Source organism: Aulostomus chinensis, chromosome 9, assembly GCF_037954235.1.
Source record: "Aulostomus chinensis isolate RoL2024-O1b breed Wild chromosome 9, RoL_Achi_v1.0, whole genome shotgun sequence".
NCBI lineage: Eukaryota > Metazoa > Chordata > Actinopteri > Syngnathiformes > Aulostomidae > Aulostomus > Aulostomus chinensis.
Genome location: NC_141328.1, coordinates 27,457,016 through 27,479,394, shown reverse-complemented (window position 1 = coordinate 27,479,394; position 22,379 = coordinate 27,457,016). Strand labels below are relative to the sequence as shown.

The 22,379-nt window shown below is 44.7% G+C and overlaps 1 protein-coding gene across 5 annotated transcripts in view; it reads right to left on the bottom strand.

The window, feature by feature from the left end:
- Positions 1-5,668: 5,668 nt before the first annotated feature.
- Positions 5,669-22,379, bottom strand: part of znf385a (zinc finger protein 385A) — a 69,229-nt gene continuing 52,518 nt past the window's right edge. For all 5 annotated transcript variants that reach the window (XM_086214766.1, XM_086214767.1, XM_086214769.1 and 2 more), the window contains 5 exons: positions 19,768-19,942; positions 12,967-13,326; positions 9,623-9,807; positions 9,276-9,368; positions 5,669-8,992 (listed from right to left, as the gene is read on the bottom strand). In XM_086214766.1, coding sequence (XP_086070892.1) covers positions 8,744-8,992; positions 9,276-9,368; positions 9,623-9,807; positions 12,967-13,326; positions 19,768-19,942 — 1,062 coding nt within the window. In that variant the 3' untranslated portion in view covers positions 5,669-8,743. The remainder of the gene's footprint in view (positions 8,993-9,275; positions 9,369-9,622; positions 9,808-12,966; positions 13,327-19,767; positions 19,943-22,379) is intronic.

The following is a 22,379-nucleotide window of genomic DNA, read 5'->3' as shown; positions in this document are numbered from 1 at the left end:
GGTGCTGCAGGGTTTACGTTGCATGTATTGAGGGGAGATTTAAATAGAAGCTTCTTGAGAGGACATCTGTGCCTTTTGGGTCCTGGCGTCAACATCCAGCTGTACAGTACGGACAGTAGCTCAGCCCAGTGGCGGCCAGAGGCTTGCTGTTCTAATGTGCTCTGTTAATTCAATTAGAATTTCTTTGATGTCAAAATAAAGACGTGTAGTATTGCACTTCAGGAAGTAGTTCCATTTGCTGCTCCCTCCTTCTCTCATTCTACAGCCCATCTGTAAAACCCGCTACCCCTCATGATGACGACGCTCCAGCAGTGATCGCTCAAATGCGTCCTCAGCTACATTTGTTAAGATCAGGGTACTTTTCTCCTGCAGAAGTTCCTGTACGACCCGCTTTATCACAACAGATTCGTTACTTGACCACCTTCCATTTTTCCATTGGCCTCGTTCACAGAGTAAATAACAAAAAAACTCCATTTAGCTGTTTCAGTTTCAGGGTTTTGTGTTTGTGTTTCAGAGTGGAGACACTGGGTGTTAATTTCCTTACTATGTCTGCTGGGCTGCTACTACTCATGGATTTAATTTCTGTAACAGAGTCTATTAAATCAAGTCGGCTTGGCAGTCCAAACTGCTCTCTATTGTCGTCTCCAGCCGTGATGGTGCAGCGTTTTATCTGACGGTCGCAATGATTTGGATTGTTGAATGCAGCTAATTAGCTGATTCTGTGACTGCTGACCCTGTTGCTGTAGAAGTACGATTGTAACACTGTTAATTCAGAGTGAAGAAGGGTTGGCATTATTTTCTTTACCTCCTACTTCTGACAGATATTTAATAGACAAACTAATTTACTCCACATTTTCATCTCGAGATCTGTGTTCTTGCTGGAGGACAAAAGCCGGTACAAGTTCAAAAGTGTAATATTTGATCTGCCACATTTATTGACGGGTTTCGATTCAGTCCGTGCAGTTAATTAGATTCACCCCTGCCTTTGCCTAGCATGCTGCACGAGTGCAGAAGGGCAATTCGCCTTGACCGCCCACTCCGGCATGAGGGACGGCAAACTGTCTCTCTCAATTGTGGTTTTTGTGTGGAGCTGCTGCCATGCCAACACTTCTGAGCCACCAGGCTGCTGTCTGCTCAGCCCTCCAACTACGACACATTATTATTAAGATGCCTTGTGAGAGCAACATATCGAGTGAAAGCCACATCAGAGCCTGTAATGACGATGAGCATAGGAGGCTCAAGGTTTACTTGCATTCACCTAAATGAATGCCGTATGACAGTCCTCTTGCATCCAGAGATTCACTGAGGGAATGTGGCTATTCTATGTGACCTGAGTGGGAGTTTGCTTATTGCAGGGGTGGTTCAAATTTGACTTGATTTCCCTGAAGAGGATGAGATATTAGTAGGAGGGATGATTCCTCTCTGCCTTTAACAGATGCCCGAGCTGTCATGAGGAACCAGAAGCAGCGATACAACTGCCAATAAATACTTGATGTTGCCGTCAGTGGCACGAGGATGAAGGAGCCTGAAGACGGGGGACATGAATGAGGAGGACGGAATCAACAGGTTGGATGTCGGACCAAGTCTAGATGTGAATACGGTTCAACTCGGTCACTTTGGTACATTTCTTGTCGTGTTCAACCTCCACAGCAGCCAGTGACTTGTGCACATCAAGTTCTCATGCTTTTGAATATTCATGCAAGTGACATCCACATCTACCCTCTCAACCGCATTGAGTCGTTCCACTCCCCAAAACCTCTCCTGCAGGTCTTTTCCTTCAACACGTTGTCATCATATGTCATCCACTGTTTAAACATTTCTATTAGACTTTATTATAAATCCTGAACAGATTGATCGACTTTACAGTGAAGCATCAGATCAACTCATGATAATTCGGTTCTCACCTCGCTCAGAGGTGCATCTGCAAGCGAGAGTGAGCAAAAGACAGCGTTACAACTTCTGACAGTTGCTGTTACGGCCCCTTCTGGACTGGAGTGATATTTAGTTTTGAGCTCTTATGGGTTTTGATCATGTAATTGTTAATTTGGCCTTTTGTGGTTTTACTGTCAAAGACATTTTCCCTCAGTTTTTGCCGATTCCTTGCATTTTAGTTTATCCTCCTCTGTACGCTGCTTGTGTTCCTCCGTTTTATCTGTAGTTTGCAAGTTTGGTTTTTCTTTATTTTTATTCTTAAAGTTTCATCTTCAATACCTCCATCTTTTTTGTTCCACCAATATTTGGGTCCATCATCTTCCACTGAATGTGACACTGAACAACAGCCTGGAAGATGATGGGAAATAAGTTTGTCTTCCCTCTTTTTTGCTATGTGGTACAACTGGCTTTTTTTTCTGTATTTTAATGACTTGGTCTGCTGTCAAATAATAGGAACGTCCATCCATCATCCATTTTCTTCTGCTTATCTTGTTAAGAGTCACGGGGGGGTTTCACCCTGGACGGGTCACCAGTCCATGGCAGGGCCAACACATATAGACAGACAACCATTGGCTCTCCCAGCCACGCCTACGGTCAATTTAGAGTCTGGATTAACCTGGTCCCCTCTTGATGTCTTTGGACTGTGGAGGAAGCTGGAGTACCAGAGAGAACCCAGCAGGAACAGGGAGAACATGGAGACTCACCCAGAAAGACCCCGTGCTGCAGCTGGGGCTCCACCCACAACCTTCTTGCTGTGAGGTGATCGTGCTGACCACTGCACCGCCATTAAAAAAAAACAAAACAGTAAAATTGAAACCTGGCTACAGTCCAAATTCTTGCAATCAATCACCCACACGTGAGAGTGATGCCTCAAACAGTCGTTTTAGTGATGAAATAACAGCCACTGACGCATTCACTGGCTTCAGTCTTTGATTTGGAACGATAAGCTGAGCGTCTTCAGCTGCCTACAGGATATGTACAGGCTGTCTGGTTCGTTTTACTGTTGTACAAATTCTTTCATAAAGACAAAAACACTGTTAAAAGAAGCAGCTGATTAGTTTGGAGCTTCTGCCGGAGCTGAAAGCAGCAGGTTATCATACTCAGCATTTTGAGAAAAGAGCACAAGCTGAAATGAAAACAATAAGTTCAACAATTTGGCTCGACACAAAAATACGATTATAGACTTGTTTGCTCCTTTGAGTCTCATCCTCGACTCTCATTAGAGGCCGGTCTAATTATCTCCTCACTGATGCACCTGAACCTGCCAACTCATGTTTGTGAAGACAGACATGAGCGCACATGCCTGAATTAACCTTAACTGAGCTCCTCTGAGCAAACAGACGCCTCTGACTGAACGTGCGCGCACATCCTGTGGTGCATCTCAGCTGAACAAGCACCAGCATGTGATCTCAAATACAAATTCTCAGAAAATACAGATGCTACCGTATCAAATGCACGTTAGATTATTCTGTTCCGTTCTGTGTTATTATTATTATTTGATAATTTGTCCGGCAACATAGATGTACCTTATTTTACGTCAGCTATTCCAAAACAACTGGGGAACGTGGTGTAGAGAACTTTTGCCTTTTGTAAAAATTTCTTCGGCAAATGTTCCGCAGCTTAATTCTATGAACATTTTTCATCGTGATAAAAAAAATATAGCCCATATTTGATTTATGGTGAATGTGTCGATGGCTCTCTAAAGGCTGTCTGGATCTATTTAGCACACACCTACGGACGGATGGATTATCTGCTTTTATCAAGCGCAGAACACATTTTTCCTTCCACGTTAACACCAAAGTGGACCTGTCTCACATCTTCCTTTTGCACGGACGCTCAGTTCAAACGTCTGAGAGGGACAGAGAAGGAGCCAGTAAGAGAGACCACTTCTTCTGTCAGCTGCAGACATCCATTTAGAGGAAAGTGCTCATACATTTTTCTACCTCTTCAGATTCCATTTGAAGATCCCTGTCTGACTTTCACTGCCTTATTGCTACATGTCAGTGTGTGAAGCCCTCTACAAAGAGCTGCTGGGCCTGCCTCTTTCAGCCGTCTAGTGCAAAACTGGGTCCAAGTATCAGGCGTCGGCTGTCACAAATTGTGATCCAGACCACAGATGAAGAACGAAAAGTGTGATGGCTTTTATTTTTGGGATTCTCTCTGATAAAACCAGATAAATGATTGTTGGGAATAGCAGGACCAAGATGATGTCTTGGTTGATTTAAATGTTATTAATTGCGATGATTATTTCAATCGTCTTTTAGAAAACACTACAATTTACACTTTTCTCAGCAAGTGTATAGATAAATGTACTCGATTACACAGGGTCACACTCGTAAAGTGAGACTGCAGCACACTGATGTGATGGTAGACACTAACATTTTGATTTGACTTGAAAAATCCTATTAGGTTTTTTTCGGGGCTTTGGGAGCCATGAATATTAATGTGCTGTGTGTGTGTGTGTGTGTGTGTGTGTGTGTGTGTGTGTGTGTGTGTGTGTGTGTGTGTGTGTGTGTTCTCGACGACTGCACGGCGGAGTTATGAGTTGCTGCGTGAATCATTTGGACTTTGCAGAAAGAACCGTTCTTCACTAAATCTGTCCGTGGACCTGCTGCTCAGTCGTTACTGCAGCACCATCTAGTGGCCATGTTAAAATAAGGTCTGGCTACGACGAGGAATGTTCAGACAGGACAATGCTGCCCCTCATCAGACACAGCAACTCCATGCCAGTCAGCCACCAGCTGCATCCGCTGATCACCGAGGAGTTTCAGCTGAGCTGCTGAGATTTATGGCTCATTAAAAAGTGACTGTGTTCATGCTCATGTTTCTGCTGGAGGCATTGTACAGAACTCATGCTCATTTCACTTTCAAGCTCATTTAAATCTGTTGTACATTTTAGTAAAGATCCCAATGTTTTCATAAACATAAATGTGGCTAAAGGAATGGCGCACGCACATGGAGTCGTGCAAAACACAGCACAAATTCTTCTATGTGGAACAAGCAGCTTGCGATACTGTCAGAGAGTTCAGGAGAAATCATTCGTCTCTGTTTGTTTTTTTAATCTCTAAGGCTTTGGGTCCCGATCAGTTCGGGCTGGTGACCCCACAAATGTTAAATCTGTCTTATCAGATTGAGAGGCCCGTTGAGGCTTTGCTTTATTTCACAGGAAAATGTTGAAAGTAAAAGAAAACCATTAAAAAAAAAATTTTCCTATCCTGTTTGACACTTTGTGACCTGTCAAGTTTATCTTGAAACAATTTACTGACTTATTAACACGATCACTGCAAAACCGAACAACGTAAACAGATGTTAACAGATGTTAACAACTGCTTCTTTGTTTGAGAGGCACAGAGACAAAATGAAAGCAATTATCTAATCAAATCCTGGAGCTTCTCCACGGACAGTTTAATAATACAGCAACTCCAAATTCATGACAGTTCCATTGTTTTTCACAGGGAGGAGCATTTTGTGACTCATTGCTAAAGGTTTTGCATTCACAGAACTAAAAACGCTTTGATTTAGAATCTAAAAGTTAAATATATTATTCAGTGTCACAGAATTCACTGCAAAATAACACAATTTTCATCAATTTTTTGTGTCTGTACACTAAATATTGATGATGACATCCGTATGAGACGGGACTGAGCCGTGAGAGGTCTTGTCTGTCTGAGACGTGTTTATCTCCACATGAGATGACTTCTTGGTTTATTAATTCAAACAAAACTCTACAAGCATTTGTTTCATTTAATGATTTATTGACATTTACTTTTTTTCCACCAAGGTTTCTCTTGATACCAATATTATTTACCATAAAGTTTCTTTTTCATTTAAATTACATTTATAATGTTTTACTCACATACACATTTATTGTTAATTTTCTTATTGCAATAAACAAGAGTAGCCAGAATGAGTCAGGTATTGCTACAATTCACCATACAAACTCTTTGTCCCCCTGACAATGAAATTCAAAAATAACTTTATTGGCAAGACAAAATTACACCATAGCCTCTCCATCTCTCTCTCTCTTTGCTCTGGGAGAGACCGAGGGCCGAATAAGGCTAAGGCTAGTAGCCTAAACACAGCTAACATGAAATACCTGCCCAGAAAATAGGAATCTAACATTTATTTCCCGTGTGAATGATGAGGGTGAATTAATGGGAGTCACCACAGCATGAACATATCCAGGACAATATGAGCATATCTGTGGTGGTGCTACTTGACTGACCTACCAGGGACCGGATTGTGTAACACTTTGATCGGACTGGGATGGAACCCAACAACCCTCCAAACGGAGGACGTGCAGGTTTTTTGCTTCCACTAGTTTGGTAGGCCACTTGATCGCTCCAGGTTGCCTCTGTCTCTGATTGGTGGGAGGTGGGGAGAGAGCAGGTCCCGACACACACTAAAATACATATGGTACACACACCAACAGGAAGGAGAGCACGGAACCTGGAATAGTTTCTCACTCACTAAACAACTCAGCAAAGAAGGTTTCGCTCGGCAACAAAAAAAAAGAGCACAACGGTGGAAGCTGACGACAAGCCAGCTTCTTCTTTAAGTAATGGCATTGATAATGTTCCTCGAGATTTTCACTGTGACACATTTCTCACGCACAGAAAAACAAAAACAAAAAAAAGATGAAGCAACAAAGAACCAACTAGAACAAAAATCTGTTGAACAACTCGCTTTAATCCCTTGATACCTGGCTTTGTACCCTGTCCCCAAGCAGAGACTTCCATAGCAAAAGGGCCCTTTAATATGAAGGGCCGGTCCCCAAGCCCACACACACCTCCATCTCTCGCTGTCCCTTCCTCTACACTTCCAGGTCTTGTACTCCTCATGGAAGAACAGAAACATCAGTCAGCTGCCGTGTTCCCACCTTACGTATGACTCCAGACAACATGTCACAACATGTCACAATGATAACAAGTCACTCTGACAAAAAAAAAAATTGCTCATTGCATTGCAATATTCAGACAAAGGTAAGACATTAGAGCTCATTGCTTCTCAATGAAAGGGCACAGTGTACATCTCATTCAGGAACGGGTGATATAGGTTCAAGTTGTTTTTCAAGCTGCTGCTGCTTTGCTAGCTTTTGTGGCTCCCCGCAGAGTCAGTTGGTCTCCCTGTATGTCAGTCTGTCTGAGTCAACGCTTCCATAACGCCACCTCTTCCTGTTTGCCTCTTCATGTTCTACCTACAAAAATATTTTCATTGTGTTTTTTTTTTTATTTTTTTGATTTTGCTCTTATTTATGTGTGATATAAACCAAACAGTCTAGACAACAACGACAAAAAAACAAACCAAAAAAACCCCCAAAGTGCTCACCAGTCTTTGTAAAAGGAAACAAATCATGGTGCGTTTCATGGCTTTCAATTGTAAGACAGGAAGTACTGATAGATGCCTTGGGCTGGCCGCTCCGGGCCGCCTTGCTGGGCTTCTGGCTCGGCTGCCACTCCAGCTCAAGATCATTTCTCTAATAATGTATTTGGCTTTCATCTTTCACTCTATAATTTGCTCCCTTTCAGCACTATGGTTGCCAGTGTTGATGTGCCCCCTTCTATAGACTCATCTGACCCTTTGGAGGCAGAGGAGGGGGGGAGGAGGACCGAGTAGGGATGGAAGAGGTCGACCCAGTGATGCAGAAGCCTGACCCTGCAGGACTGTATTGTGAGGCTGCATGCAGAAACGATGTCATACTTCCTCACAGACTGTAAATGAAGACTGTGAGGATGGTGATCTGCTGCGGGGGAAGACTCCTCAAACCTGTATTGCTTGTAACTATGAGTAGCAGCACCTCACCATCAAATGCACCCTAAGCTACAGATAGTGACCGTGCAGTACTCCGTGTACTCCGTGTACTAAAGTGTAACTGGTGTTGTTTCTCCTAACCTCTCTCCCATTCACTGAGGGTGCTCTCTGACTGTAATGGAGGTTGGCAGATGTGCCCTGTAGTGATTTTTGTTGGTACAATCTATTTTAAAACACAGATTTGTTCTGGCCTGTGTGTGTCGGCATGCCGCCTTGGGTCAATCCATTCACTGACCCATGCCAGCCCCCCTCTCACCTCACCCTCTCAGGAGATGACAAGGCAGCGTGATTCCCCACAGTCACTTTCCTGCTCTCGGTCAGATGCGCCTACCACCTGCCCGTCAGCACGAGTCATGCTGTATCTAGTAAGGACCTAGTGTCACAAAAGGAAGAGTCGCTGGCCTCTGTCACAGAAGGGGACATGTACAGTACCATGGAGGCCACCACAGGTACATGTGGCACATACAGCAAAGACCGATTGAAGCAGCTACCCTACTGACGCAACGTTATTGTCTTGGTTTTGAAGTGCATAGGATGAGAAGGACACACTGAGCCATGATGACAGGCAAAAACCAGCTTGGCCCAGGATAATTATGTAACACTACATGTGGTTTAATGTTTCTAGAAAGGTCTGCATGTGTTCCCTCTGTAGCTATTTAGGCAACCATGACAGGGACACAGTCCAGGGGAGACGGACCAGGGAGGGGAAGAGATGTACAGGGGAGTTCAACGCATAATGGATATCTCTCCTTTGCTCAATCCATCTGTGGGTCATTCTGAAGTCTTTAAAATGGAGGGACAGTGTCAGGTAGAGGGAAAAAAATAAGAGGCGTATAGTTCTCCTCCTTTCCGCTGCTCCTATCCCTTGCTTTTCTCAGTTACGTATTTGAATGGTTGGATTTTTTTCCCTAGTATTTGCTGTTTGTTGATCATGTTTGAATCTTCACAGTGTGCTTTTGGAGTGGCAGCTCCTGACTGGCCCGAGTCAGAGGGAGATGTGTCAGTAAGGAGAGAAGAGGATTGGCCCGTGGGTGGTGCGGATGGGCCCGGGAGCGGGTCTCAGGATGGCGTGGCTGAGCGGCGGGCCTTGCAGTAGGTGATGGTGCGGGTGTGGTGCCGGAGCTGCTGCACGGAGAGCCAGCGGGTTTGAGGAAGCTGCGGCAGCCATTGCTGCAGCAACAGCCAAGGGGTTGGGCAACAGCCCTGCACCCAAAGCTTTGGTGAGATCCTTGGAGAAGGTCAATGAAGACTAAAAACAGACACAAGATGAGAGAGAGGGATGTAATTAGCTCCAGAGGGTCAACACGTGGTGGGGAAAACAGATATGGCCCATCTTCTCCAGACACGTTTGATCCATCATAATACAGAGGTGTTGAGTTCAGCCGGGGACACAACCAAGAACAGCTGAGGGGCTGTTTTAGGGATCAAATCAAACACTTACAGCACCTCAAAGGCCCAACAGACCTCCTAAACTAACATGGTCTCTCTGCTCTTCTCAGGCTTGCTGACTGTTTTAGAGGCTTGAGAGTTACCGTCAGATCAGCTCCCCTGTGCTTCTTGTGTCGGCTGAGGAGGGGGTTAGGCTTGCCTGCCATGCCGTCCCGGTGCCTTCGACTTGATATGTGCTGAAAGGAAGGAACACAGGAACTTTAAGTAAAAACGTTTCTCATTACATTAAACAGAGAACTTCTTATGGCCACTTAAAGAAAGACACAGATCAGAAATATCAGATCCTGGACAAGCGCGTGTGTGTGTGTGTGTGTGTGTGTGTGTGTGTGTGTGTGTGTGTGTGTGTGTGTGTGTGTGTGTGTGTGTGTGTGTGTGTAATTTTATTCATAACTCATCAGAAAAAAAAAAGTCAGGCATTTCTTCCTCTTACCTGTTTGAGTTGCAGTTCGGAATTGACCCGCACATTGCAGATCTCACAGTGGAAGGTTCGTTCCTGAGTGTTAGGGTCCACCGGCCCTCCTCCCTGCTCCCCGGTGGGCTTAGGGCCGAGGCGAGGATACGCCTTAATGGGGCCCAGCCCACTTCGTGCCTCCAAGATAGTTTTGTGTTTGGTACCTGCGAGCAGATGCGCACACACACACACACACACACACACAACAGGTCAACAATGTTACTCAGGATGAAACTGCAGTATTTTTAGAGGCTAATACAACAGAACGTCAGTGTAGCTGAGTCATGCTGCTTGTATAAAATGTCTGGACAGCAGCATCTCTCTTGTGCTCAAAGCAGAAACAGAAACACAGACAAAAAAAAAAAAAGACCACACAGGATAAAAGAAACATAACATTGCAGCCTCGATCAGGAATACGTCACCACATAACCTGTGCTAGATTGTACACACACAGCCTTCAAATCTCTAAAGTTGAAGTACTAACTTTTCTCCACTAGAGGGCTGCAGTCAGACAGCTGTGCAGCAGCTGATCTTGATGAACTCCACTGGCTCTTAAATGACAAAATTATAATAAATGATTGATGACGTTTAATTTGGCTGGGGGGGGGGGTTGTCTCAGGGACTATGAAGTGATAAATATATCAGCATACGTGACCCTCACTGTGACCTTGATATAAAGAATAATAAGTAACTGTAATAACTTGAGCGTAAATGTAAAGAAATTCACTTTTTTTTTTTTTTTTGCTTATGATAACATCCGTGTGGTAAATTAACAATATTTCCTCAATCCGGTTCCAGGTGCAGCAGAAGGCTTTCTCAAAATAGGAGCACATAAATATTTCAGGCTGTATCACAGTAGATGTTTCTGGTTGAAAAACCAGGTGGGGAGCCATTAAAAATAGAGACAAGTTTCATTAGGCGGGTGTCTCGTGTTAGTTCTGATGACAACCTTTATGAACACACACACACAGCTACAGTTGTAAGAGCCTTTCTTAGACACAGCACAATAACAGGTCATAAGACAGTTAATGGATAATGTTCTCCAGATTTGACAAGAAATGATAACCAGATGCTAATATTTAAAGCTGTCCACCTGCTACATGTGCATTCTAAACTGTGGGGTGCACGTTTGCAGTGCCTTTATGTCCAAAATTACATCTCCATGTAGCTGCATTTGCAGTAGACAGGTGCTCCTGCGTGTTGCTTTTTCTTTCAAATGCTCCAAAAAAAGTGTGTCAGTACAGTTTCTCATTAAATCCTTTCTAAATGTGCTCTTGGCTGAGAGATTTTAGTCACGCTTTCTCACCGACCCCAAGCCTCCTTGCCTCTGGAGTCTTAAAGCACAGCATCCCACTGTCACTGGCTCCGACTTTAGAATCTCTCTCCAAAAATGCTTTTGAACCGAGCTAAGGTTACAGAGCCATGATGGGGGCGGGGCTTAGGAACATGGAGGCTGTGGGCTCTGCTGGGGGGAAGGGGGCTGGAATAGCTGAATTTGCTCGTCGCCAAAAATTGTCCGCTTGGGTTGTCTCTTTTTTTCCTTTCTTCTATTTTGGTCTGACAATAAATGGCTCAGTGTTTTTTTTTGTTTCTGTAAGGTTGACTCATAGTGTAAAACAACACCGAGGCAGACATCAGAAAACACAAACGTCGGCAAAGAGTCGAGAGAGAACGGTTGCATAAATGTTGACTGTCACATACCCACCGTTCCTCTCATTTTTGGCTGTCGGTTCCCTGCCACGCATGTCGTTCATGTCTGCGCAACATATGCCTTTATTTTTGGAGCCTGCTAACATGCATGAGCATTGTTTTTGAGAATGAGGGAGCGTGATTGCTTCCAGATCATTTTCCTCATTGCATTTCAACAACTCTGAGTAATTCTGGGGTTGAACTTCAGAGCCAATGAACTGACAGTAGGCTGTGACCTGGGATCAAGCTTAGATCTAAATAGTACTGAGTCTGATCTCATGTACACCATAAATGTGCTGGTAGACAGATGTAAGACAAATTTATTGTTGTTAAGTATGAGAGGGAACATCAATAACTCAGAGCGCGAATAAAATATGATTCTCGACACACTTCCAAAATTCATCCTAACTAGAACGGTGTCAGGGATGACACTTTTATTGATTCAAATATTATGCAACATCAAGAGGTATTTGTTGGCCACTTTCGTGACTGGCCGAGCTGCTTACACTGAGCATAACTCAAGTCAGGTGGGACACAGTTACACTCGCGTGGAGTCAGACCCTCACCCTGAGCTGTGTTGAGTTTCCTTGGTGTGCAGCACATGAACGTAAACGCATGAGAGTGAAAAATGCCAAAACTGAGCAGATACAAACAGTTCTTGCAGGGAAAATGAGGTCGCGGGGGGAGCTGAGTTAGTGAGGCAGGAGGGATTTAAGCAGGCAGTGGGCACATTAAGAGCACTTGGAGCCCTGAGAAAGTGTTGTTTTGTTGAATTATAATGCACTCACTGCTCAGCCAAATAACCTTCTATTATTATTTTATTTCCCCATTTAAACGCCTTGTGCAGTGAGTAAGTGACAGTTTTTGAAGTGGAAGACCTCAGGCTAGGAGGAAGTGATTTTATGCTGCAAAGACCAGACAAAATATGAACATGTCAGTGCTGAGTGTGTCTTTTAAATTATTATATCTTATGTGAGTGAAGAAAGCGGGATGAGGGCTGGCAGCGGAAGAGAGCAGCAGGTCAGACATCTTAGGAGAGCTCCTGAAACCAGGACGCGAGTGCACGGTTACAGAGGTCCTGGCTGTCTGGGACAAACCGATCGGTTAGCAGTGTTCTTCTGCTTCTGTTTCATCAGTTTCACAGACAAATACAGCAGCTCTCACACTGCGGACAGATCGCCCTCGAATGTTTGTGTTCAGCTGTAAGTAGCCGAAGCTGAGGTACATGATGTATTTTTTTTTATTATTAACACATTCAAGACAGTTTCAATGTTGGACTTTACGAGACAACATTCAGAATTCCTCCAACTCTTACCTCAGCTATTATTTCATCATTATAATAGAATATAAATGCTGATTGATACACAATCAACAAAACTACCAACTGGATGCCGTGTATTATATTCAACTTTTAAATACCTTGGAAGAGTAATAAATAAACAAAATAATATATTCATTTCACCGTCGCTTGCTAGACTCTGCTTGATTCCAGCACAAGGGTTTTAACAATGGTTTAAAGGACAACGCGACACATGGACTCTTCCATCGTCAGAGCGACTCCAGGGACGATGACGTCCTACTGGTATGAGGTGAGGGGGAGAAGTTCTGCAGCAAAGCTAACGTGTCGGACTCACCTTTGTTGTGGGCCTCCAGCTGTGACAAAGAATTGACAGCCACCTTGCACAGTGAGCAGTAGAGCAGCTTCTTAGCTTTGTCCTCCTCTGTCTCTGGGTTGGACGGGCTGCTGGAGACCGGGGGGCCGGCGACTCCTGAAACCAGGGGCACAGATCCGGGCTGCTCTGAGTTGGTGCTACCACTGCTGCAGCTTGGGGAGGATGAGGACGCGGGGATCGGTTGAGGAGTAGGGGTGGGTAGGAGAGGGCACACTGGGGACACAGAGGAGTCCATGGGAGGGGTAGGCGGGTTGGTCAAAGGGGGAAGAGGTCCAGGGGCTAGTAGGGGCCCGTTTAACTGCGACAGAGGCCGTGATTCATCTGCAAAGAGAGAAGAAAACAGGATGGATTTAAACAACTGTTGAATGCAGCAGAGTAAAAATCAACTAATGCAGTTCAAAGTATTCAAACAATAAAGACTTTTACAAGGGACTTCGCTGTCTTTAAAATGTGGTGAGGCGAAGTCCTTCAGAAAGTAACTCTAAAGTCAAAACTCGAAGCCAACCACTTCCACTTGAATGTGAGGAATGGTCTGGCCATGCAGACCAACACTCGCAGGCAGAAGTGGCCCTAATTGTTTTACAAAGGTTCCATTTAACTGGAGTTACACATAAAAGGAGAGAGGAGGCGGCCTTCTTTTCTCTGAGTGTTTCATATGCTTCCAGGCCTTTTGGAGGGCTGCAGCCTTTATCTGATGTGGTCTCATATTATTTAAACGTTTCCAGAGGAAGAAATAGGGAGCAGATACTGCAGCCTGTGAAATCTTTGGGTTATTTTCCACACCTGTTGTTTTTGGCTGGATTGAAGCAGAATGGCACATACTTGTGTTACAGGGCAATTCGTGAAAACATCCCTCGTGATCTCCCTCGGCCCCCTCCCCCTTCCGTTCCTCTAATGTCTTATTGTTTGGTGTGTGGGTGAGTGTGTGTGAATGTATGGGGATGATGAACGCACACACACACATGTTTCTGATCAGTCCCTCGCATACGCCATGACTTTGGTATTCACAAAGTAATGGGTGTTGTCTGAATAAAGACACCCTAAATTTGGGTGGGATCCTCAGCTCCCCCCACTATCAGGCCCCTCTCCAAACTCCACAGGATGTAGTGCCATGGAAAAGTCCCGCTAGATTACAGTATTAACAGGATAATATGGGGTATTTCTGGGAAGAAAACAAATATTGACCTTAACTTCTCAAGTTCCTTTTACAGACTCCCAGAGGATGTGTCATTTTGGCACGTGACCAAGCCATGAGTGCATGTGGGGGGTGGGACTGGGGGGTGATATAAATATATCTTCTCTACAATAGGATGGGTTGCGCACGTGTACATAGTAACTCCAGGTTTGCTCTCCATTTCATCACGTCTGATGAAAATGTCATTGTGAGTGCTTTCCATTCTGCTGCTCTCCAAGATCAAAATTCCCTCTCTTTCCATGGAAGCTTCCAGTTGCAGAGCTCTGTTGGCTGCAGACTTTGTCAAACAGATGTTCCATTAAAAAGAAAGCAAAAATGAATATTATTCACTGTCACTGGTGTGACGCCCTCAACCCTCTAACCTCGTTTCAGTAGCGAGCAACCTGTCCTGTCATGCAGGAACCTACAGAATGGAGGATTTTAAGCCTCAAGTGGTGGTGACAAACGATGTATTTCACGTTATACTTTCCTGCTATAATTACCATCACAGGACATATAAAACAATATGCGTGGATGCTGCGTGTGCTTTTATTGCCCACTGTTTGAGCTCGGTCTACTGTCAGTGTGTGTGTCTTTTAGGAGTGCACTAGCATCATGTCAAGCCTCCACCAGGCTTCTAAAGGCATGCTCTCTTTTCTTCTATAGGTGCCACACTTCCTGCTGACATGTGGCTCTTTTCCCACACACATTCCCTTCGTTCAGCAAATCCCTCACACCTCTTGCATATCTCTTTGTATGCAGATGCGCACCACATAATTGGGACTAGAAGTTCACTTGATTCTCCTCATTGTCAGATGCTTGCGTGTGATAGCAACCGAGATGGGTTCAAACACCAGGCCTGGATCAAAGCGAAGGGTCTGGAGCGCTTTGTGACAAACACTGACAGAGCTGGTTATGTTGCACACCAGCAAGTGCAGGAAGTTAGAATGATAGAGAGGCTCGAGTTGTTATGCAATACTGTTTAAGTATGCCCACACAAGCACATACGCATCCACATGAACTCACTTCCATAGGATCATAACATGTGGTTTGAGTTAAAGGCCAGTCAGGAGGACAGGGGTTGGTTGGTCAAATCGCAATTCAGGATTTCTGCATTCATGATGACCTGGAGTCCTGCACTATATCAAACCATCCCATCCCGTTTCACCTCAAACTCCAGTGAATGTCTCCCACACGGCCCCTCCAAGGTCAGATAGAGGCTGGATCCTCGGGGGTCTTTGCCTTCCCAGCAGCTCTGTCTTAGCAGTCTTTCATCTCAGAGGTCACTTTTGTCACACCCAGTGGCTCAAATGCAGACAGTAAAAAAAAAACTTTATATTTGACATTTTCAGAGAAGCTACTTTTCCCTGCTTTCCCAGAGAATCTGTAACTTGATACTTAAGAAACTACAGATGTTCTGTAAGTCTGATTAAACACTGATCAGTGCTTCAGCTGACCTCCCTTCCTGCTAGCCGGCCTCATAGCCAAACACAAGAAGGCATTATGCACTAGGAGGGGTCCGAGGGAGATAACTCAGTCCAGATGCTTTACACTCGTCTGGTACGTCTGATCCACTCCCGGAAATTAAAGCTATGTATAATATGCAGTCCATGGGGAGACATTTTGTTGATAAAGTTATATGATTTAATATAGACTTATTTAATAGAGACAAAAAGAACTGCCATTGTTCAGTTCAGAGTGAACAGATGTTGTCGCCACTCAAATGCAAAATGATCTCGATTCTGTTTGAGATTATTGGAAACGCAGAAATACACAACTGTCAAATTAATACAAATGTACAGAATTGTGTATACGATAAATGTGAGCTCGTCGCGTTAATTAGGAATCCAATGAGTGAGCTTTTCATCATGAAAAAAAAACAGTCATTGCATTGCATCAATCAGGCTTTGTTCCTTTAAATGAAGTCTAAGCCATTTCAACCATGGAGAGGTTTACATACTGTCAGTGAACTGAAGCAGGTTTATGGCTGGGTGTGTGTGTGTGTGTGTGTGTGGGGGGGGGGTTGCAAGTTATCGGGGTTAAGAAACCGCCCTCAAGCTGAATTCTTAATGATTAATGAGCTACGTAAACCAATGCTGGCCTCACCAGAACCTCGCTTCATTCATTATTCAGTCGGGTACCTTTTCCTCCGTCTGGCCTGCATCCCAACTTTGAGTCAAACCTGCGCAGGCATGTGAGCGATATTTTCAGAAGGTTTTGCTGATAATTCCTTGAGTGAATTTGTCAAATCACTCACAGTCTGCAATCACAGAGGGCGAACGATTTCTATTTCCAAGATCAACAACAAATGCAGACAGAGCATGAAAAGCATATCTAGTCTGTAACTCAATACTACAGTCGCCTCATAGTCATGCAACCCTAGCCTTCACGTGAAAGTCATCTGTTTAATTGACCTTGGGTGAGTGTGTGTGTGTGTGTGTGTGTGTGTGTGTGTGTGTGTGTGTGTGTGTGTGTGTGTGTGTGTGTGTGTGTGTGTGTGTGAAGAGTGCGTGGAAGGCGGTTTTAACTGGGCCCTTCATTAGAGTGGGAGTATCAGACAGCAGAGGGACAAAGAAGAGCAGAAGAGAAGGAGGAGCAGGAAAGAAGCTGAGTTTTTCTCCCTCTGAGTAAACAGCTGCCTCTCCATCATCCACTGGCTAAGCTGAACCCTGAGCTCACCAGACCCCCCCAAGTCAAGAGCCTCAACTTTGGGTGTGGGGGGTGCGAACTAGAAACCCCTGTTGGGAAACTTGGGAAGCAGCAGCATTCACTGCTCACCACAAGTGACCTTTCCCTGCTTTAACCCAATGAAGTCTAAATCTGTCTTGTTTATCTCTGCTGGATGTATTTGACATGTGAACAAGAAATTATGCATCATAAAGAGAAGGTCATCGTACCACTGCTAGGTGTGACTCCATCATATCTGAATGTCTGTGAAATGCATAAAATCTCACAAACCTCTAACAAACAGGCCATTCACAGGGAAAAAAAACCCCAAAAACAAGTGCTGTAGATCAACAAACAATGGGATTTTTGCTCTGTGGGAAATATTGCCTTCATCTCTCCGTCTTTGTGCTGCTGACCACATTGTTTATGCATGTGTGTACAAGTGTGTGCATTCATCATTTGTGCAGCGCAATGTGCCTTTGTCAGTTTCAGAATAACTGCCCCAGAGTGACCCGCCTCAAACTAGACAGCCACAACCACTGTGTCCGTCCTCCAGACGCTGCTTGGAGGCCGCGTGCAGCTGACGGCCCCCTGGAACTGTCCCCCAACTGTGAAGCAGTGGGACAGGAAGATCACACCGAGGACACACACACACACACACACACACACACACACACACACACACACACACACACACACACACACAAGCAGGCAGGCGAACCAGGATGAGCTGAGGATCCAGGGTCACGAGAGATGCATTCTTTCACATGCTACCATTTTCAGATCATCACAACAGGCTTGATGATGAGAGCTGATGGTCTCGTAATCTGGTGATTTTCTCCAGTGGTCATATGGCTGAAGACAGTAAAAGACAGTAAAAGCTCCTCAGTCAGGGACCTTACAACATTCTGGCTTTATACTCGACCACAGTGTCATCTTTTCATTCACTGTGTTTGCGCAGCGACCTCCGGTCAATATGGTGGAAATGTCTGGTAAACAGTCGCTACTGAATCCTTTGCAAATGTCACCACAACATGGCTGGTGTATTCATTGTCTCATATTTGTTCCAAGGACAGAGTGGTGACACTGAGGGAATGGAAAATTCTGGGAGTTCAGAGGAGAAGGACAGAGGGACACAGCACCCAGCCTTCCAGTTAAAGCTTGAGGAGAAGAGTTCACTTGCAGAATAAAAGACTTCTTCTTACAACTGATAAATTCAAATAAATCACATGAATATTTCATGCTTTAACAATGAACTCTTGATACTCTGAATACAGAGCAATAGATGAAGTAACTCAGAGAAAACAGCAAAGAGACTAAAGTATACTGCTGCAGAAAGAGCGTGCGATGCCCTTGTATCTGCCAGCAGAGAATTATTGCTGATTAACGTTAGATCAGCTGTACCGTCTCTGTCCATTCAGACGCTGGCTTGGATTTCCATCCATCATCTTTCACAGTGGTGTCATTATTTATTTTTCTAAGCAGTCTTAGCACTTGTCACATCGACATGGGCTTGGATGACACGGTCTATTTTGACTCTGGTAAATGACGTTGCTATTCTCAATCATAACTCATGATGCAGAGACAGACAAACATATGCCCACCGCAGGGATCCCTTGAAGAGATGCCAAGAAGCCGCCATGTCGCCGCGCCACGTGTGGGCCAGCTCACCTGCTCACAGTCCAAACGTCAAATTAAATCGCAAAGCTGAATAAAGAATGGCTGTAGTTGGGCTGAATAACAGTGAGGGTCTTTCACTGATGCCTCGACTTGACATTTATATATAAATAGTATAGTTGCCAGAGAACAACATGAACCCAAGGTGATTCCCTCTCATGTTCTGAGTGAAAACAAAAGGAAATGTATGACATTCCAGTTGTAAATATTTCCTCCCTGTTAGAATACCTGATAGGAGGTGGATTCATCAGTGTGGGTGTGAGAATATATAGAATGTTTTGACGGTATAAGAAAATTGCGTCAGCATCATCCTGCTGTTTTCATCAGGCACTGAACTGTAGCTACTTCCAGACTGACTTGTAACCAGCTTTGAAGTAACGGCTCAGTTCAATTTCTGGTCTCATATGTCCAGTGCAATGGAATGAAACTTAACTTGGTGGAGGGGTGAAGCACAGGCCAAGGAAGAGCCCGTTCTAATTTGGGTCAGATGAATCACGGGGCAAATACAAATTACACATTTTTACTAACATGGCGAGAAAGAGCATTAAGTTGATGGAGTGTTCCGAGAGGCGCGAGGGGTGACATCACTTCCAGAGTGGGACAAAATAGAGCTTTTCTCAAAAAGATCAGTTACACTTGTATTAACGGCAATAATTTTCAATTTTCACACACATTTATTGGCCAAAATGTTGGCAAATTTCTCCTCTTTTACCCAATCTAACATTCGAAGCGTGAAGGGTTTTGGTCCATGACCCTAAGAGGCACAGGAGGAATGTCTGACTGTCCATGAACGCTGATCTCAGGAAACTAAAACCAAGACATTGCATTTCCCAAACACATATATTGGTCAAACAGGGGGCCATCAAATGTCATTTGTTTTTTTACATATAGTGCCTCTTGTCCCTGCACTGTTCTTGAACTTTTACATCAAATCTTTCATCAACCTAACAGTGAGGGTCTGCTGGAGCTGGAACATGATGATGGAATGATCTAGATTTTTATTTGAATGATTAAAATTCACAACCCAAACGGCTGTTTTGAATTAAATGTGTTTTTTTCTTCCTTGTAATGCCGCTGTCAGTGATCACTGTTGTCTGGTACACTATTTTACAATTCATCCTCTAGCAAAAATAATAAGCCTGTGAATATCCTGCAGAGCAACGATGAGTTCAAACATACAAACTCTTCATCTATTCTTTTTTTTTTTTTGCCCTCTGTACTTTCCTCTGTTTCTTCTCTCTCACCTGGTTTGCTGGGCTCACTGTCCGGGGCGGTGCCGGGGGCTCCTGGTGAAGATGGGGAAGGGGTGGGGGTCACAGTCTGGGGCTTGTCCCCCTCTTGAGGACGACTCTTTGAGGTCTCGATGCCTTTGACTCTCCTGGCGTGCCGGTTTCCTTTGTAGTGGGCCTCTGCTTGGCTCTGTAGAAGAACAAGGCGAAGAGAGCACGTGTAAGTGGCAAGTGAACACGGACGCAAGCATGTGAATAAAACATTGTTGAATAGATTAGATATGGTGACATCCACACATGCGAGAGCACAGACAAACACCATCATGATCGCATGTTATTCAATCTTCTGGGGGGACTGAGTCAGAGACAGCAGGCAGATCTACGGAGGGCGGGTGGACGGATGGATTACCAACATGGGAACAAAAACATACGACAATGCAGCGCTGGAGTCATCTGAGCCCCGCCTGTCACCCTTGTTCCTGGGTCATCTTACATCTTTCCCAGTTAGGTTCTCCAATTGACTGTTCATTATGCTGCAACCCTCTCAGACAGCTACATCTGTTTGCCTTGACATAACTGCTCAGCTCAAAGTTTTGACAGTCATCCTCTGCAGTCTAAACTTGTGCATACACTCTGACAGTACTTGGCTCCAGCTTTCATTACTACAGTCACTCTGACATGCCAAGCAAAGTTGAACTGGAGGTCAGTGGGATGCCATGTTATCCGAGGGCCCCAGGCACCCCAACCTGACTCTTCTATGGCTCCTAGCATGCATGTTATTACAGTACATATTAACAATGGGCAGCTGGCTCTCCTACTGCGCTGGCCTTGAGTAGCTCAAACTTTTGTCCTTGCATACTTAATCACTTGCACGTAGAAGTTGTCACAATCTAAAAATATATGCTTCCAGCCTGCAAATACTCAGTTATATGTCACTATAAAGATTAAATAGGGACGCGAGCTGGAGATTTTCAGGGAGTGAAGATCACCCTGCATTCCTGCAGAGGAAAAAAATGGTGCAGAGATTTATTACAGTGTTCCTAATCTTCTGTTCAAAGGCTAGCTACAAGCTAATGTGTCTGTTCAGAGAGTAAACAAGTGAGGTGAATCATTCATCAACTGACTCCCAGGACATCGGGGGAGTCTTTCTCCACTATGTTTACATGCACAGGCGTATGCGAGTCTGGTGCAACATGGCAGATGAGATGCAGGGTTGCAGAACTGTCACCAGTAGCTTCATCATAGGAGGCAAAACAGAGCTGTTCATGTGTTTTTCCAACCGTTTGCTTTGTCTTTATCTCCTCTCTGATGTGGTTCAAGTGTCCCTCAATTAAAAACCAGGTCCTTCCAGATACATTCACACAATGTCAGCGCCGCACTGGAATGAGCTGCCTGCAATCACAAGCACGATGAGTGAGCAGATGTGCTTTGCCATGTGTTGTGTTAGGCAAGCGATATTAGCATCAAGGGGCCAATGATGAGGATGATTATTAAGTGGCTGGATTACAGTACGCTGCCAGGGAGAGACAAGAGTGGCTGACAGCTGCCACGGGCGCTGAAAGGCTCAGAGAGTTTGAGTGACACGTAGGACATCACAGTGTCCACTGGCTTAGCACAGGGATAGACCGGCTCGGCACAGAAGACGGGGAGCAGAGAGTTATGTTTGTGAGTCGAGTTGTGTATGTTTGCTGTATGGCATGCAGAAGTAAACTGGGAGCAGCAGCTGCCGTGATTTAGAAGATCATATGTTTGTGGTAAATCCCGCTGCCCGGCCAGAGCAGTCTTAAGGAGCTGCTCGAGCAAAGCTTCCAGTTCAAGGTAGCCGCTTGCAACAGACGAGGATACGAGGGGAGATAGAAAGGTGGATCGACTGTGAGTGTGAGGTCCTGCTTGGACGGGAGAAAAAAAAGAAGGATGATATGAACAAGCAACGAGACAAGGAAACATGGAGAGCAGGATTGAGAATGGGAATATTATAAAAGCGACAGAAATAGGAAGAGGGAGAACAAGCTGCACGACATCCGCTGTTATGGCAGTGTTTCATTATGCAGGGGGTTCAAACTGAGCCAGAGCTTCCCAGCATGACTGTCAGTCTGATTGGGAAGCTGTGAGGTTACAGAATAGCTACAGCTGCAGCTCTTGATGAGACAAAGAGAAAGAAAAATGGAGAGGAAGTGTAAAGTTAAACAAAATAAGTGAAAGAATGGGGCAATAAACAAAACCGGAAACCAAGAGATGGAGAGGGGGGAGAGAAGGATAGAGGAAGCGGGAGAAAATAATGCTTATCAACGTAGTTCTGCTGCAGCAGCTGTGACGCTGGTCAATGCAGCGAAACAGAGCTGTGATGTCACTAATGCAGCACACCACCAAGGTTATCCTGCATAAACTTCCATTTAGCACCTCACACCACCACACGATGCAGGGACATTGGGGTGCAAACCCCCCCCCCCCCCATCCTGTCCTCTAATTCTTCCCCTCAACGTCTCCTCGCTGCTTCTTTCCCAAGATGCATTGGGGCTGTCATAGCAAGAAACTAATCCATGTCCTTGACGAATGCATTTTGTAATAAGTAGTGGCAGGCAATTTTAAGGCATTTCCACACTGGAAATAATGCAGCATGAGAGCGG